This window comes from Aethalodelphis obliquidens, unplaced genomic scaffold (genome assembly GCF_003676395.1).
Source record: "Aethalodelphis obliquidens isolate GAN/ISIS:26980383/991018 unplaced genomic scaffold, ASM367639v1 scaffold15, whole genome shotgun sequence".
NCBI lineage: Eukaryota > Metazoa > Chordata > Mammalia > Artiodactyla > Delphinidae > Aethalodelphis > Aethalodelphis obliquidens.
The window spans coordinates 14,612,677-14,629,576 of NW_020837959.1; the positions used below are offsets into that span (position 1 = coordinate 14,612,677).

Consider the following 16,900-nt stretch of genomic DNA (forward strand, 5'->3'; position numbering starts at 1 on the left):
CTGAACTGAGCCCTTGTCGACCCCAGTAGTGACTCACTTTCCCTCCTCTACTCCCTATCCCCCTAAGCCGGCTTCCTTTTTCTTCTAGTCCTTAGTACTTGCACTCATGTTAATTTTCCATCTCCCATCACGGAAAGAAACTCTAGGGACTTTGTTTCCTCTTGGATGAATTCCTTGTGCCCAGAACACTGCCTGGTATATAGTTAATCCTCAATAAATGTGTGTCAAAATAGTCAACTGCATAAATGCTGTGAAAAACTACAGAATGAAAAAAAATGAAAAGCCCTGAGAGGTTTTTTTTAACGTTTAACGTTACAATTTAGTCACTATAAAATATACCCATTGCTGTTGATCAAATACTTGTATAAAGAACTGATGCTAGAAGGTTAGCATGATAAGAGGAGAACACATTTTATGTGGTTTTTTTGCGGTTCGCGGGCCTCTCACTGTTGTGGCCTCTCCCGTTGCGGAGCACAGGCTCCGGACGCGCAGGCTCAGCGGCCATGGCTCACGGGCCCAGCCACTATGCGGCATGTGGGATCCTCCCGGACCGGGGCACGAACCCGTGTCGCCTGCATCGGCAGGCGGACTCTTAACCACTGCGCCACCAGGGAAGCCCGAGAACACATTTGAAATCTTTCTCTTTTTCCCCTTTTCTGTCTCCATGTAGGATTTACAGCTTTTGGAGGATGGAGACCTAACTGTGATAGGAGACCGGGGAACCACGCTGAGTGGAGGCCAGAAAGCCCGGGTCAACCTCGCCAGGTAAATGGCGTTTCAGTTGCCTTCCTGCCCCTCCCTCCTCCATGGCTCCTAGTGGAAGCGAGCACGCAGACCCCGCTCGCCGGGTGGGCCCTGTGTGAAGCAGGGTCTTGGCCCTTTTCCATGGGCTCTTGGAATGAATAATGATTTGCTGGACACCATCTTGATTCAAAGATGGGACACAGGAAGCTTGAAGCGTCCTTCTCCTGACATCTCTCTACGTTTCCTAGAGCCGTGTATCAGGACGCAGACATCTACCTCCTGGACGATCCGCTCAGTGCAGTAGATGCAGAAGTGAGCAGGCACCTGTTCGAGCTGTGAGTTTGCTCCTGTTTTCTATCATTTCTGCTTTCCAGGAACCCCGTAGAGATCAGGGAAGAGAGCTCAGGAGGGCGTGTGTGCTTCAGGAGACTCGGCTCATTCTGCCCTGGTGTCCCTGTCCCCCCTCCCTTCCCTCCACAGAAGATCTGTCCTAGAGAACTTTTGCATGAGGATGAGGTCAAGATAGGAAAATGCAGAAGGAGCTTGCAGTGTGTGGAGGCCAGTGGAGTCCATGCTTTGGGGAGTAGAGGAACAGATGGCAGATTTCCCCTTGCTGCTTGTAGTTGACAACCACACATTGTGGGTGGATCCAGCCCCAGCAGTAAGAAAGACGACATACGTACGGTGTTTAAATCAGAGAGTGGGGCTCAGTAGCCTGGTACTTGGCTGCCGGTCCTTTTCCTCCATCAGTTGTTTAAGGCATGTTAGAATCGAAGTTCTCAGTAGTGACATAGGGCTTCCATGGAAAGGCCTAGCTGGTTTCTGCTTATTATTGTATCGGTTTGGAAATACTTCATGAAGTCTAGAATTTAAGAATGATTTTTCTTCCACCTCAGAGTATGACTTCAAATATTTAACATTGCTTCATGGACGCTTACTAGAATTAATACTTAGACCCACATTGTAGGGTTAAGTTGAATTTCAAACTCGGTATCTAATACCTGGCTGAAATGCTGACTTTCACTTTGAGTTTCTGGAATTTGTTGTCAGTGGCTCTTGTTTGGCCACAGAACCCCTGGAGCAGAACAGCTCTGATGCTTTTCTGTGTATCATGTGTCCTAACACACGCTGACTGAGGCCTCTGTGGAGTCTAGACTGGCCTCTTCGAAAGCCTCGTGAACTTGCTTTTTCTGAAACGCCACCCACATCTACCCCACGGTTAGTTACCTTGCTGTTCACCTTGTTAAAGCCAACGAGCCCTTCCAGCTGCACTTATTAAAGCCCTACTGTGTGCTCTGAGATCCATGCCCTTACAGATGTTGTTGCACAAAACCTCTCAGTTTACAGAGGAGAACAGTGAGCCAGGAGAGGGGAAGGACCCACACGGGGCAGAATAAGGGAGACTGAGACGTTCAGCTCTCATTTCTGCCTCTAAGGAATCTGTCTCTATGGAGCTTGTTAAGACAGATGCCTGGGAAAAGGTCAGCAGAGTCGCGGTTTAGAGGGTTTGGATATAGGATGGTAAATGCTAAGTGGAAGTAGAAGTGGGCAGCTGTAGGCTTTCAGGTGAAGTAGGAAAGCTCCCTGTGCACTGGCCTTAACGGGAAGTGCCCTGTGGGCCTGCAGGCTGGAAGGGTTTGTGGAGGCTGAGAATAGGATTCAGTTCCTTTTGCTAAATGGGAAGAAGCAAGGCTATGAGAACAACAGCAGGCACGTCCTCGCCTGGAGGATGCAGGTTGTACGGCAGAGAGAAGCAATTTGAAATTTTCGCCGTCAGTTCCTCTTAGTTTGCTAGGGCTCTGTCTGTCCAGGCTGCTCTCACAGGAGACCATAGACTGGGCAGCTAAGAAATAACAGAAATTTATCTCTCATAGTTCTGGAAGCTGGGAAAGCCCAAGGTTAAGGCACTGTCAGATTTGGTGTCTGGTGAGGGCCCGATTCCTGTGTCTTCACATGGCAGAAGGGGTGAGGGAACCGTTTGGGTTCCTTATATAGGGACACTGATGCCATTCATGCAGGCTCTGCCCTCATGACCTAATCACCTCCCTACGGCCCCATAACCAGTACCTTCACTATGGGGATTAGGTTTCAGCGTATGAATTTTGAGGAAAAAAACAGTCTGCAGCAGCCTGTTACATGGTGAAGGCTAGAAGGTCAAGATCAAGGTGTGGGCAGGTTTGGTTGCTGCGGAAACCTCTCTTCCTGACTTCGATGGCATCCTCCTCGCCGTGTCCTCTTGCTGTGTCCGCACGTGGTCTGTTCTCTGTCCATGTGCCCTGCTCTTAGGTTTTGGGGTCCTCTGTTTCTTTTTTTTTTCTTTTTTTTTTTTTTTGCGGTACGCGGGCCTCTCACTGCTGTGGCCTCTCCCGTTGCGGAGCACAGGCTCCGGACGCGCAGGCTCAGCGGCCGTGGCTCACGGGACCAGCCGCTCCGCGGCATGTGGGATCTTCCTGGACCGGGGCACGAACCCACGTCCCCTGCATCGGCAGGCGGACTCCCAACCACTGCGCCACCAGGGAAGCCCGGGCTCCTCTGTTTCTGAGGACCCCAGTCAGATTTCATTAGGCCCAGCGTAATTAAGGGTAACAATTATTTCTTTAAAGGCCCTGTCACCAGATACTAAGGTACTGGCGAATAATGTGTCAACATGAATTTTTGGGGGGAAAAACTTCATTCACAGCAAGTCCTAAGTAGCATAGTAAAGAGGCTTTCGCAGAGTCAGCAGTGTGAGAGAGAGACGGGTGAGGCAACCCTGAGCTCTGGGTACTGGGAGCTGGGATTCCACATCCACTAAGCAGGGGCCATTGGCGGGCTCCACCAAAGTCTGTGTGTAACTTGTGCTTCGCTTTGGGGTGGTGAGAGAGCTCTGGAGATCGATGGTGCTGATGGCTGACAACAGTCTGAATGTACTGAATGCTGCTGAGCTGTGTGCTTAAAAGTAGTTGAAATGGTAAATTTTACATTATGTATATTTTACCACAATAAAAAAAAAAGTGCCCAATTTGGCACTGAATCTTTCAGCACACAAGAGCAGGGCAGCCGACACGTGGCATGGCCTCCAGCTCTCTGGTCTGACCCCCTTTTCCCACCCTCTCCTGATCGTGACTTTATGAATTTTCCCTTAGGGAAGTGCCTTGTGGCTTGTCACGGGTTCAGTGAAAGGGCACTAATGCCGTGACAGAGGTTCCCCACCCCCCATCCTCCTGGCATCACGGGCAGTTCAGCCTCCCTGTTCCCAGGGTGCTTATTACCACAGAAGTTCTCCCAAGTTCTTCTAACAGAGGCAGTATTTATAGCTGTTGGGTTTAATGACCTTGGATGTACACTTGATAGAAGCAAGCTTGTTCAGACTGTTGTTTGCTAATCAGAACCACATTCTCTGGGGAAACTTAGGGCAGGGAGCACGAATGCAATTTAGGAAATCGCTCAGCAGCAACTGGAGAATGTTCTCAACGAGTTAGAAAATTGGATGGAACAGTGTGCTCTGAAAGATGGTGGTCGTGTCGAAGCTTAGTAATGGGGAGTGTTTTGTATTAAAAGTGAACGAAGTGCACTTCTACTTGCTGTTGACAGTTTCCTTCGGTCATGAATATATATTGAAGGTTGTTAAGGTTTGTGAATTTTCCAACTATACGTTGTAAGCCTTAAGTGGATTCTCTCACCTACAGAAGGTTAGAGCCTTAGGTGAACTGATGCAGTCTCACCTGTGTCCAGCTGTGGATCCCGTTTTGGTTCAGAGAGCCCCACGTCGCCAGAGCCCCCGGCTCCTGCGTCACCAGCTCTTCGGGCCTGTCCTGGTCAGATGCCCACGCTGCTGTCCACACAGTTCGCCCTCTCTGCTCCAGCCCCTCACAGACCCCGCTCATGTTCAGGCTGCAGATCCAGGTCCTCAGACGGAGAACGAGCTCCTTTGCCATCTGCCCCCATCAGCCTTTCCAGCTGGCCCTCACACCCACTCGGCCTTCCAGCCGTGCCGGCTTTGTGACGGGCCCTTTCTCACACCTGTCCGTCTGTAGATAGTGCTCCCTCTGTGCCAGAGCCCCTGCCTTTCCCTCCTGTTCCCTCAGGGGGAGCCTGTGCCCTTCTGTCTTCCCACAGCCCTCGGTGGGTTGCACTTGACCATTCATCAGTCCTCCCCACCGCTATAAGCTGTGAATGCATGAAGACGCCTTAGCAGGGCATGTTCTGTCCCAGGACCCTTGGACCTGCTGTGCCTTCTTCTAGGGACGTTTCCCCAGATAGGCTCCCGTGTCACCCCCATCTAAGGCAGCAGCCCCCCTTGCTTTTCCTTCAGAGCACACATCACGGCCCGACAGTGCATCTTCTATACTTGTTCAGTGTGTCCCTCTGTTCACGGTGCGGAGTAGTGTCCGCTTTCTTCACCTGTGGATGTATGCTCGACAGTTATGACTGTGCCTGGTATCTCACCAAAGCCTGTCGAATGAATGAATGTAGACAGGTGCTCTCTTTCATTCTTATTTGATTCACTCTGCTACGGGAGGTACCCCCTGTTAACACAGCCCTTATATAGGAATATATATAGTATTATAGGATTAACACAGCCCTTATATAGGAATAATGCTTAAAGAACTCATCCCTGAATCAATTATTTTTGTATGGTATGTCTTGGAAATCTTTACTCTTAAAAACTTGGAAGATAGATTATTTTCCTAGAGATTTGGATTAAAAGTCTTAATTAGGAATAAATTTGTAGCCATCAGCTGATCACTTTATTGTAATTATTTATATGACCTTTTCTGTGATGGAATTACAGGAAGAAAACGTTCTAGAACTTTTGGGTAGCTCTGTCCTGGACATGGCAGCCCATTAGATTCGATGACCATCTGCCTTCAGTGGCTATTGACAGATAATTCTGAACTTAGGAGAAACAATTCCATGAAAAGCTTTAGTGCTAAGTCTGAAAAGGTGTTTACTTGGTCAAGAAATTTAGTACAAAATCTGAACTAAGACATGTCAAAAGGTGAAAATAAGTCCGGTTCGACATAATGGAGCGATGGCGTATGTGTCTACGTCCTGAGCTCTCGCTTCTGATCGCAGACCCAGTGTCCAGCGTGTCCCCTTAGGACTTTTCTGTCCTGAGCCCAGAGCACATGACCGCTCGTGGGTTACGGGGAGTGCAGGCGGGGCTGACGTGTACTGAGCGGATTGGTGGTTTGATTTCTTAGAACAGGTGGGTGAGTTGTCATTGGCCTTGTTTTGAGATGAAGACACTGAGGTGTAGTAGCTTGTCCGACACTGTCGGGCTCGTGAGAGGGACTGAGCTGCAGTCTGCTGCCTCCAGACTCTGCACCTGGCTCACTCAGCAGGCTGAGCTGTGGCCCAGGTCCCTGAGGTTTGCTCTGCGAGGGTCTCAGGCACCCAGAGTACACGCCTGGAGCCCTGCCTGTGGTCACCGGGGCCCTGGATCCGGCTACTAGCTTCCCCAGAGGGGTTGTAGACCCCTCAGGGATGAGCCTGGGGCTGAGTCCCTAGGGGTCTGCATTTAAAATGTGGAGCAGTTTGAGGGGTTACTGTAAAAAAAACAACACTGAAGTTTGAATACTTGAGGGGGTTTGGCTAAGAGAATTGGCGTCGGTTGAGCCACTGGATGACTTCCACTGTGATGTGGACCATTTGGACTCTCATCTTTCATTTTCACATTCAGAAAGTTTTCAGTGCAAATGAAATAAGATTTACTTCCTGGATGAGACTGGGAGTGTTGTAGAGACTGCTCAAGGCCACGATAGCATTTGTTTTCAATCTAATGTTACTTGGGAAGAAATGTCTACAAAATGCAATCTGGCTAAGGTTACTGAGAAGCTATGACTTTTTTAGGGGGGTTAATATGTATGTCATAAACAATCACCTAGGAAACTGTCTACGAAAAGTGTGTCCATTTTCATATGACGTAGATCACTCTTCTCCCATTCTCAGCATAGGTGTAAAATAATTCGTATTTTAATTCAGTCAGCTTTTGGAGTCTCAGTTTTGCTCCATTGTTTTTCACTGTGAACTATGTAAATAATTGTTAAGATCCGTTTTAGGAAAAACAACTTAGCAGTTGGTGCATCTTTCGCTGGACTGCTTTTTAGCATTTTTTAGTGGAGCTAGATTCAAACTTGCTGCTGACTTGAGGACCTAGTTGAATTGATTGATGTATATTTGTATTTAATTTGTATTCATACTGGTATTTGAAGTAGAGGACTTTGACTGCTGTCTTGTCTTTTTCTCATTATGTTTTCAAATTCTCTGCTTCCAGTTTGGAGCACCTCCACTAACGTGCTTTTGCACGCTGTACCTTTTACATTTGTAGGTGTATTTGTCAAGCCTTGTATCAGAAGATCACAGTCCTAGTGACTCATCAGTTGCAGTACCTCAAAGCTGCAAGTCAGATTCTGATACTGAAAGATGTAAGTAATTTCTAAAAGTCTGTGGAAATTGCTAGCACTTAGTTGTGTTGAAGGCCAGCCCTCCCTGCAGGTCACTCTCCTTGGATTCTTCGTAAACGCCCTTTTCTGCCTCAGTTTTATGCCCCCCTTTTCTCAGAGCTGGTATCCATGGCTTTGAGGATGGATCCAAAGCCCTTAGAAATATCCCTGTTGCACTCTAAGCCACAGAAGCCCTCAACTGTATAAAAGTGCTGCTGCAGAGTTGCTGAATTATCAGTGTTGCTGTGAAAATTGTTAAGGATAATGATGCTATTTGATTTAGAACTTTTTATTTTCCCCTTCCACAACCTAAATCAAAGTGTATTATTTGGAAATTAGAGATACTGAGACATGTTTTTATCCACTTGTTTGTTATACAGTTTGCCTAAAGAGCATCTTTCATTAATCCCAAAATGGGTAACCGAGCACCCCCAGTTAGAGATGCCCACTCTGCTGGTTTACCCAGTTGCTTTGTCTCAGTGCTCAGATCTTTTTATGTGTCTGATACGTGTGAGATCGTGTGCAGCAGGAGGACAAAGCCCTGCCTTCCCAGGGCTCCCATTCTTATGGGGACAGATGTGATGAAAGAGGGGGTGGGGCTGATATCCTGGCTTCCTCCCTGAGGAGCTGGTGCCTCTCCGGCCTGAGGGACACGAAGGTGCGGGCCATCCAGGCACCTGGGGGAGGGGGGTCCTAAGGAAGGAGCTGAGCTGGCAGGTTGGAGGAATGGCAGGAAGGCTAGCGTGTCTGAGGAGAGGGAGCGGGGGGCCATGGAGGGCGCTGGTCTCTGAGCAGTGGGCGGCAGGCCAGGAAGTGGGATGGAAGCTACTGGACGGTCCAGAGCAGGTGAGTGATGTGGTCTGAGGTGGGATTTAAAAGATTCCTCCAATGTTCGCTGGACGGGCAACAGCAGAAACAGAAGTCTTGGTATTGTTGAGAAGATTCTAGAGCTGCCATAGCAAAGTACTGAAGACTAGGTGGCTTAAAGCAACAGAAATGTATCTTCTCACTGCTCTGGAGGCTGCAAGTCCCAAATCAAGGTGCTGGCAGGGCCGTGCGCTCCCTGAAGGCTCTAGGGAAGAATCCTCCCTTCCAGCTTCTGGGGTTCACCGGCCTTCCTTGGGGTTCCTTGGCTTACAGCTGCAGGACTGTAGTCTCTGCCTCTGATGTCACGTGGCCATTGTCCCCGTGTCTGTTTTAGGCTCTTCTCTTCTCATAAGGACATCAGTTGTATTGGATTTAAGGCATCCCTACTCCAGAATGACGCCGTCTTTCCTTCATTACGTGTGCAAAGAAGCTGTATCCAAATAAGGTCATGTTCAGAGGTGTCATGTTTAGGGCTTGAACATATCTTTTTTGGGGGCCACCATTCATTGAATGCACAACAACTCACGCGTTTGGGGGTTGAGTAGAGATTATTGAGAATTTTGCCGAGTTAGTGGTTGTTTTATGCTTCACTCCTTGTTTGCCTGTGTTCCTCAGCACTTCCATCGTGAACCCTTGTCTGTCCCAATAGGCCCTCACTTATGAAATGAATTTCTGCCATAAGAAAGAGTATTAAAATGCAGATCCTCTATTCCTCCCTAAATCGGGGCCTCAGATTCTTCCAACTTGAGGATAATGAATTTCATATGCAGAGACATGATGCTAGTGTGGTAAAGCTCCAGCATTAGCAGTATTAATGAGCACAGAATCGGTGATTGTCAGTAACCTGGGCGACCAGAATAACCAGTGTGTGGATGTGTCAGGGCCCCCTTATTGCGTGTTCTGAGGAGACCACCCTCAGCTTTAGTACTGTCAGAACAAGCAGTTATCCGCTGGTGAGCACCCTTGGGTGAGTTGGGGTCCATCCTTACTGTTTGCCTGGTCCCTCTCTCACAGTAGTGAGGGGGTGACTGCCTCCCCATCCCTTCAGAATTATCAACGTTTGGCTGCAGAGTAAAATTGCTTTCTGTGTACCACTAGTCATTTCCCTGTGCATCTTACAGATAACTAAGTAGAAAGTTGTAATTTCCTTAAAGAAGGTGTATGCATTTTGCTTCCCAAGTGGAGCAAGACACAATATATCCTGAATAATTTTCTAGTTCTGCAGTGTCAGGTGGTACCCAAAGGCTTCACTGGGTTTCTCCCAGTGGCCCGCCTCAGGGGATAGGGTGAGAAGGGGTATCAGCTGGGGTCCTGGCCCAGCTTCTTCCATCTGTCTTGCCTTCACCAGAGATGCCCTCCTTTGTTTAGTTTTTTTTTTATTCTCTCGTTTTAAAGTTAGTTTTATATATATATATATATATATATATGTATGTATAAACTTTTTATTTAATATTGGAGTATAGACAGTGAACAATGTTGTGATAGTTTCAGGCGCACAGCAGAGGGACTCAGCCATACTGCCTTAACCAGAGCTGCCCTCCTTTGTTTAGTTTTGCATCCTGGGATTTCCCATATTTTGTTTGCAACTGAATGAATCAGCTGTGTCTTTTTTTGTATGGTGAAAAAATAGAAAAAATCTTCTGCACATTATTTTATATAACTTTGTAAGTGAGGGAAACTACAATGATGTGTCACATGTGTTAAAAGAAAATGATTAGACTGGCTGTAGTTGAAGCAGTTGCCTGATTTGGGGAAGACTGGCTGCTTGTGATGGGTTGTTCGTTCCTAAGTTCTTTCTCAGACTAAAGTGCATTGGTTCTGGCTGAAGTTTTCGCTTGTGGCGTGGGGTACCAAGGCATTAGAGCCATCCCAGTCTTAGGGCCTCCTTGTTTAGCTACTTTATCAGGTGGAATATTGAATTTTCTAACTTCTGCGTTTGTGGGGAGGTTGTAAAGACCATGAAGACGCCGCAACGCCGCTCATGGGTTCTCTCAATTCCCATGTTGTCTAAACAGACTATATTGATACTCCCACCAACATCTGTGCTTTCTGCTTCCCTGAAGATGCCCATGATAGTTACGTCAGTGGCCTGCATTTTAAATTCATGATCACACATTTCTTTCATATCCCCCAGTACCTAACGCAGGGTGTGGCGGAGAACAGAATGCTCAGTTCGGTTGAACTGAACTGGATTTGTTAACCAGAGTTTCAGATCTAAGGATCATTTTTTTAACAAAAATCATACTTTAAGATTAATTTACTTCTCTTGACCAGTATTTACATTATATTAGTATTATCAAATGCAAATGCATTCCTTTCAAATTCTTTATTGTTCTTTTAGGGAGAAATGGTGCAAAAGGGGACGTACACTGAGTTCCTGAAATCTGGGATAGATTTTGCTTCCATTTTAAAGAAGGAGAATGAGGAGACTGAGCCATCTACAGTTCCAGGATCTCCAGCTCTGAGGAATCGCACCTTTTCCGAGTCCTCAGTTTGGTCTCAACAGTCTTCCAGACCCTCGTTGAAAGATGCAGCTCCAGAGGACCAAGATGTGAGTTTGTCATCCTGCAAATGCCCTGGTCTGTCTGCTCTCGGTGGACTCGTGGACCTTCAGTCTTCTCCACTCGTGACATCTTCGTTTGTCCCAAAGTAGATCCTAAGTTGCCTAGGCCTTATTCTGTGGAATTGGTAGAATTAAAAGGGCATGCAGGGAGCAAGCCTGATTAGGGTTCTTCTTTGGGTGTAGGGTCGAGAATCTTATGGACTCCAGTAGTGGGTCTACTGCTATGAATTCCAGGATGCATGTGATATTGACATTAGAACTCTTCATGTTACCATAGTTAAAATCGTACTTGCTCTGGTAGACCCTGGCTTCCCTTGTTCATCCAGAGGCTTAATTTGAAGAACCCCTCATACCCAGCCTGCTATGACTTACATTAAATCAGCTACGGTTCCTACATGTTGGAATGTTCTGGCAGTGCAGGTGACTGATGGTGGTATTTTTCCCCATTGTCAGATGGCCTGTGATAGGCCAAAGGTAGCATGTCCAAAGGACCTGACACATAGTAGACACTTTGGAGTTAGTTCTTGTCTGTCTTTCTTATCTTTCAAGACCGAGAACCACACCTTATCCACCTTGCATTTCCAGTGGCCAGCATAGAGCCCAGGACATCCATAGCCCATGTGACTCTATAATGTATTCTAAGTCCTCCAGACAGAAATGCAGAAATGCACTAGATCTCCCTTAGAAACATGCACAGGTGTTCCTCGATATCCAATCCCTCACTCTCCAAACCCGGGAGCCTGGATGATTCTGATAAGTATTCAGATTAGTCGCTCACATTCCAAACTCAGGAATCCCTCTCTGAAATTCAGGAACCAAACAGATTTGGATCATATGCTGCTCCCCTGCTATCCAAACTCACATGTCTCCAGCTCACAGTGTGAACTCAGTTTACTCTATTTAACTAATATTTTGAACCCACACTTTGTTTTATGTTTCTATAATTGAGTGACACAAATAAACTAGAGGGGTATTTTAGCTACATAACATTTTGTATAATTATTTTGGAAAAAGCTTCTGCATTTATAGTTTAATCAGTTATGTTGTAAGGGGGCTATCAATCATGGTGTTCTAATTTAAGCAAAGGTCCCCAAGAACATTGTGCAAATGGTATTCCTTATCTCTAATAGATTCCTAGAAGTAGCATGGTTGGGTAAATGCATACATGGTTTGGCTAGATACTTCCACACCTTTCTCTGTGGGAGGTGGACCGTCTTGCACGCTCCTATCAGCATATAAGTTGTGTCTCTTTCCCCACAGCTTTGCAGTGGAGGTCACTGTTGAATTCTAAAAATTGTAGGGTTCATTATTTATATTTTTGTCTCTCACTGCCTTTCCTTTCCAGACTGAGAATATACAGGTTACACTATCTGAGGAGAGCCGTTTGGAAGGAAAAGTTGGTTTTAAGGCCTACAAAAATTACTTCACAGCCGGTGCTCCCTGGCTTATCATCCTTTTCCTTATTCCAGTAAACATCGCAGCTCAGGTAAGTAAGGACATTTATTTTGTTTTGTGCCCTGAGGTTGATACTTATAATACTCTTTATACTGTATTATTTATTTTACTGTATTATTATTTTTAATATGTGTATTAAGGGATTTATTTCAGAAAACTGACTCCATGAGATTGTGGGATCTAGCTGGGTGAATCTGAAATCAGAAAGGCAGGTGTGCGGGCTGGAACCCCAGGCAGGAGCTGACCCTGCAGTTTTGAGGCAGAATTTCTTCCTTCTCCAGGAAGCATCAGGTCTTGCTCTTAAGGCCTTCGTTTGACTGGAGAAGGCCCATCACACTGTTCAGGGCAATGTTCTTTACTTAAGTTCTGACGATAGATGTGAACCACATCTACAAAATACCTTAACAGCAATATCTAGATGAGAGTTTCACTGAGTCACTGGAGACTGGGCTAGCCAAGCTGACACAGAAAACTGACCATCACAGTACCTGTCAAGCTTTTTTCCTTTGAAAAATCCTGACATTTATACAATTATTAACTATATTTTGCAGTCCACTGGGATTTGCGCTGAAAAGCGTTCATATGTGCGGAGCAAAATAAGTGAGACTTACTGGGTGTTGTGTGTCCGTGACAGAGAGATTCTAGGAAAAATATGAAGTCTTTTAAAGATTTTAAAATGTCACATGCCCTTCCCTGACCTGTGGTTCTCTGGGATGTGGGGCTTGCCCCGACCTGAGCTGGAAGGACCGTGTCCGTTCTCTGGAGCCTTTCCATCACCCATTCTAATGAGTGGGGTTTGGAGGGGGTCAGTCATGTCACTGTTTGAGTGATTGTTGTTTCCTGCTCCAGGTTGCCTACGTCCTTCAGGATTGGTGGCTTTCATACTGGTGAGTGATTCCTGCTCTGACCCAAAGTGCTGTGAAATCGACACGAGTTCTCAGTTTCCCACACAGTCATGGGGGCGGGGGGATGGGGCTTGTTTAGCCTCCTCTTCTGATCCGCACATAGTTTCCCTGAAGAAAAGTTAAAGTTCCTGCTGGTGGGTGTGACCCTCCCATGGTCTCTCCTGATGTCTGACCCTTAGCGGGTTCCTTACAGACAGTTTTGAGAACTGTAAGTCATGATTCAAATTGAATTTTTATAAGGTAGACAGACACAGGGCCTTGTGAGCTGGGAAACATTTTCCAGCATAAAACATGACCCCTAAATTGAGGTTCATTTCTTTTTGTATTTACCTAATTCCATCTATTGCATAACGTTTTTTCTTCCCTGTTCCATAGGGCGAATGAACAGAGTGCCCTGAATGTCACTGTTAATGGACAAGGAAATGTAACTGAAAAACTCGATTTATACCGGTACTTAGGAATTTACTCAGGTAAAATTGAATCATCTGGTCTATTATACGAGAGTCTGAGGTGCTTACTATGAGCCTGTGTGAGCAACTAGGGCTTCCAGGAGTAATTCAGTAATGTCTTAACAGATTAAGAGTCTGAGTCGCATTTATTCTGTGAATTAATTAGAATAATTATTTTTAAAATCTACTAGAAGAGAGAGGTTGAATGAAAACTCTTAATTTGCTCTGTACTGGATTTTGGAAGTTAAACCAGGATTGCACATTCAGAAAACCAGCCACTGGAAATATGTGGCTATTGTCTACTCTAATAGGTTGCTTTAGCTAAATCTTATATCATTATATGGATGGGCAAGAGGATTAGAAACGGATCCCCACCCTGTGGTTCGGATTGTTCCAATTCTTTCTGAATAAACCTTGGCTTTTATGGACCTTGGATGAAATCCTCTGGCAGCAAGGGCCCCCACATAAAAGCATTATTCCCTCGTAGGTATGCAAAACTCCCCTTCGCCACATTGCTCATCTCTTGGGCTTCACTAATTACTTAAGAGAGAAGCTAAGCAGGGAGAAATCCAGTGTCTGGGAATTAGGATTCCGAGTCTTTCTTACCTTGAGATCACAATGTTATCGTGTCCGCAACTGTGCGATTAATTTAACTTCTGGCTTGCCAGGCTAATATTAACATGGCTGTCTGTTTTCACAAGAGTGCCTAGAATATATGTAGCTTTTAAAAGGAAATCCTCATCTAAAATTTTAAATATTCCCACAGGGAAATACTCACACAGGCCTCCTGCAAAGATAGAGTGAGTTATCTTTGTAAGAACCTACTCACTGAAATTTTGTGTGTATTTCGTTGATCTCTTGCTAAGAAATCTAAGCCCATTAGCTGTTTACCTTCTCAGTTGGTGGACTATGAGGGCTTAAAGGAAGAAGGAAGGGATTTTGTTATACATTCATATAGGATGGTGGGCTAAGGAAAGTGCCTATTGATGGAATCCAGGAATTTGAGCGGTTTTCAGGGTTTAAATAAGTGTTGCGTCATCTAAAGGGAAAAAAGTACTTGGTGGAATATTTACTACAGAAGTTATTCTATTTAGCATTGTGAGTTCAAAAGATCTTAGGGGAGGGTATTTTAATTTTTAGGTGCATAGTAAGTACTCATATCACTAACAAAACGGAATTTAAATGATGATTATTTATAATTTGTATTTTTCTTACAATTCAGTTAGTTAGAAGTAGATTTTCTGCTTGAAAATTAATGTGGTATTGTCAGATTCTTTAAAGCTACTTGGGCTTTGTCTACAAGGAAATGGTAGTAAATCATTTCTCCTGTTACCTGTTAATTCACATGCTGTTACCAAAGCATATCACAATATTAGATTGAGACATGTTGTAATTAGTAAGATTTCAAATGCGAAGAAGGGACCATCAACTACTTTTTAAAATTATCTTTCTTCTGAGCTTTTAGTAGAATGTATAATTGAATTAGGAAATCCTTGAATGAAATGTTATTTTACACTTGATGTTTTTCCCCATGAGGTTTCTGTTTAATGAGAGGAATACCATGATTTTTATATTCTTCTTTTTAAATGTACCTTGTGAATGCATTAAACTCTTTTAGAACCCAGATGCTTAATGGAATAAAGTATTTACATAATATCTTTATAAGCTGCGTGGCATGGTTTAGCATCCTTGGAGAAAAGGCAGAGACCTTGTGCTGAGTGGTTTCTCTATTTCAGGGTTAACTGTATCTGCCGTCCTTTTTGGCATCGCCAGATCTCTGTTGGTTTTCTACGTCCTTGTTAGTTCCTCACAAACTTTGCACAACCAAATGTTCGAGTCCATTTTGAGAGCTCCAGTATTGTTCTTTGATAGAAACCCAACAGGTAAGTCAGACACCAAGTTTCTCAGTAAATATGTCTTGTTATCGTACTTAATGCCTGATTACGTTTGATATTTGAGATGCTTGGAAGAAAATCACTGCATGTTGATCCATTTTCTACAAAAAGCTTTGCTGCTATTTTTTGCCTACGAGAGGCTATCTGAATATAGAGGCATATAAGCTTTTATTCCAGTTTATGTGTGTGTGGAAAGATAAGCGTATGCTCACTTTGCAGAATGATTTAGGAACCGATTTGTTGTGTGGCAAATGAAACACCCTACATTTAATGCAAATATATTTAAATATTTTTGGCTAGTTGCTAAAATGTTGGCTGTGTTATATTCTGTTAAGGTAGGTTGTCTGCTAGAACCTTCTTATAATGAATCTCTACACGACAGGCTGTGTGTTTCTTTCTTTCCTTTCCCATCCGCTTGTGGAATCACAGAGCTCTGGCATGTGCTGTGACTATGAGGTTTACCTAGAATGGTAATGAAAAATTAATTAAAACCCAAGATTAGTGAAATGTAAACATCCTTTTCAATAAAATTAACTGTGTAATTTACATTGGGCTTTTGGTGACATGTAAGAGGCCTTGTGGTACACAGCAGGTGGGTTTTCAGTAGTAAGTTTCTGGATATGAGTGTCCCTGGAGGTTTTTCAGTGGTTGCTTCCTCCACACTCAGGCCTTTGACCCATCTTGCTCCTGACCCGGGCTCCTATGAAGAGTTAGTTCATCAGCATACATGCCCTCTCTGTTCACTTGGTTCGACTTGTGGTGAGGCCCAGGGTGGCTTTGTTTTTGCAGGCAATGATTGACAGTACCTTTCAAGGCAGGGATGGGGGCGGGAGGGAGGACAGGAGTAGCCTCGGCCTGGCCATCAACTAGCCATGTGACCAAGGCCAAAGCAGATACATACTGCTGAGCAGGCGAATCTCAAGGCAGGATGTTGTCTGCCTTGTAAACGTATGGACTCTGGAGCCAGCTGCCTGGGTTCAGTTCTGGTGCTAGTTACTAATAGTAATAGTCCGTTAACGTGATATCAATATTTATGTGTTGGTTATTTAATTTCTCTGTGTCTCAGTTTTATCTGTAAAATGGGGGTGCTGTTCACACACTCATTAATATATTGATACTGTTAGAATTAATTAGGTTAATACATTCACAGCGCTTAGCATACGGTCAGTGCCTAATGAACCTTAGTGACTATGAATACATGGTATCTGGGAACATCCCCTCCTGTGAAATGGGAACAACTGCTGCCCCTCCTGTTTCCCAAGACTGTCGTGAGGATTCAGGAAGACGGTGCAGGGCGGCGTGTTGTGCAGGTTTATTCAGCACACGTTGTTCAGTCCAGGCGCTGTGCAGAGCACAGGACGGTAAACGGCAGAGGCCCGCACAGATCTCGAGGATTATGTGCTATTATGGCTGTGAAGTTGCTTCAATTTGTCGGTTAATGTGAAAACTACAGCCATAAAGTTGGGAGCAGTAAGTGGGACTGGATGTCTGTTATCACAGCCTCTGAGTGCTGGTGAGCACAGTTAACCAGGCTCTTCATGTTCAAGACCTGTAGGCTTCTTCAGACGCTGGTTTATTTGTTATTCAAGGATTC

General features: G+C 45.0%; 1 protein-coding gene across 3 annotated transcripts in view; it reads left to right on the forward strand.

Moving 5' to 3' along the window:
* Nucleotides 1-16,900, forward strand: part of ABCC4 (ATP binding cassette subfamily C member 4 (PEL blood group)) — a 213,616-nt gene that overhangs the window by 92,774 nt on the left and 103,942 nt on the right. For all 3 annotated transcript variants that reach the window (XM_027115989.1, XM_027115990.1, XM_027115991.1), the window contains 8 exons: nt 671-765; nt 993-1,079; nt 7,058-7,154; nt 10,381-10,590; nt 11,948-12,088; nt 12,907-12,944; nt 13,338-13,432; nt 15,148-15,294. In XM_027115989.1, the coding sequence (XP_026971790.1) occupies nt 671-765; nt 993-1,079; nt 7,058-7,154; nt 10,381-10,590; nt 11,948-12,088; nt 12,907-12,944; nt 13,338-13,432; nt 15,148-15,294 (910 nt within the window). The remainder of the gene's footprint in view (nt 1-670; nt 766-992; nt 1,080-7,057; nt 7,155-10,380; nt 10,591-11,947; nt 12,089-12,906; nt 12,945-13,337; nt 13,433-15,147; nt 15,295-16,900) is intronic.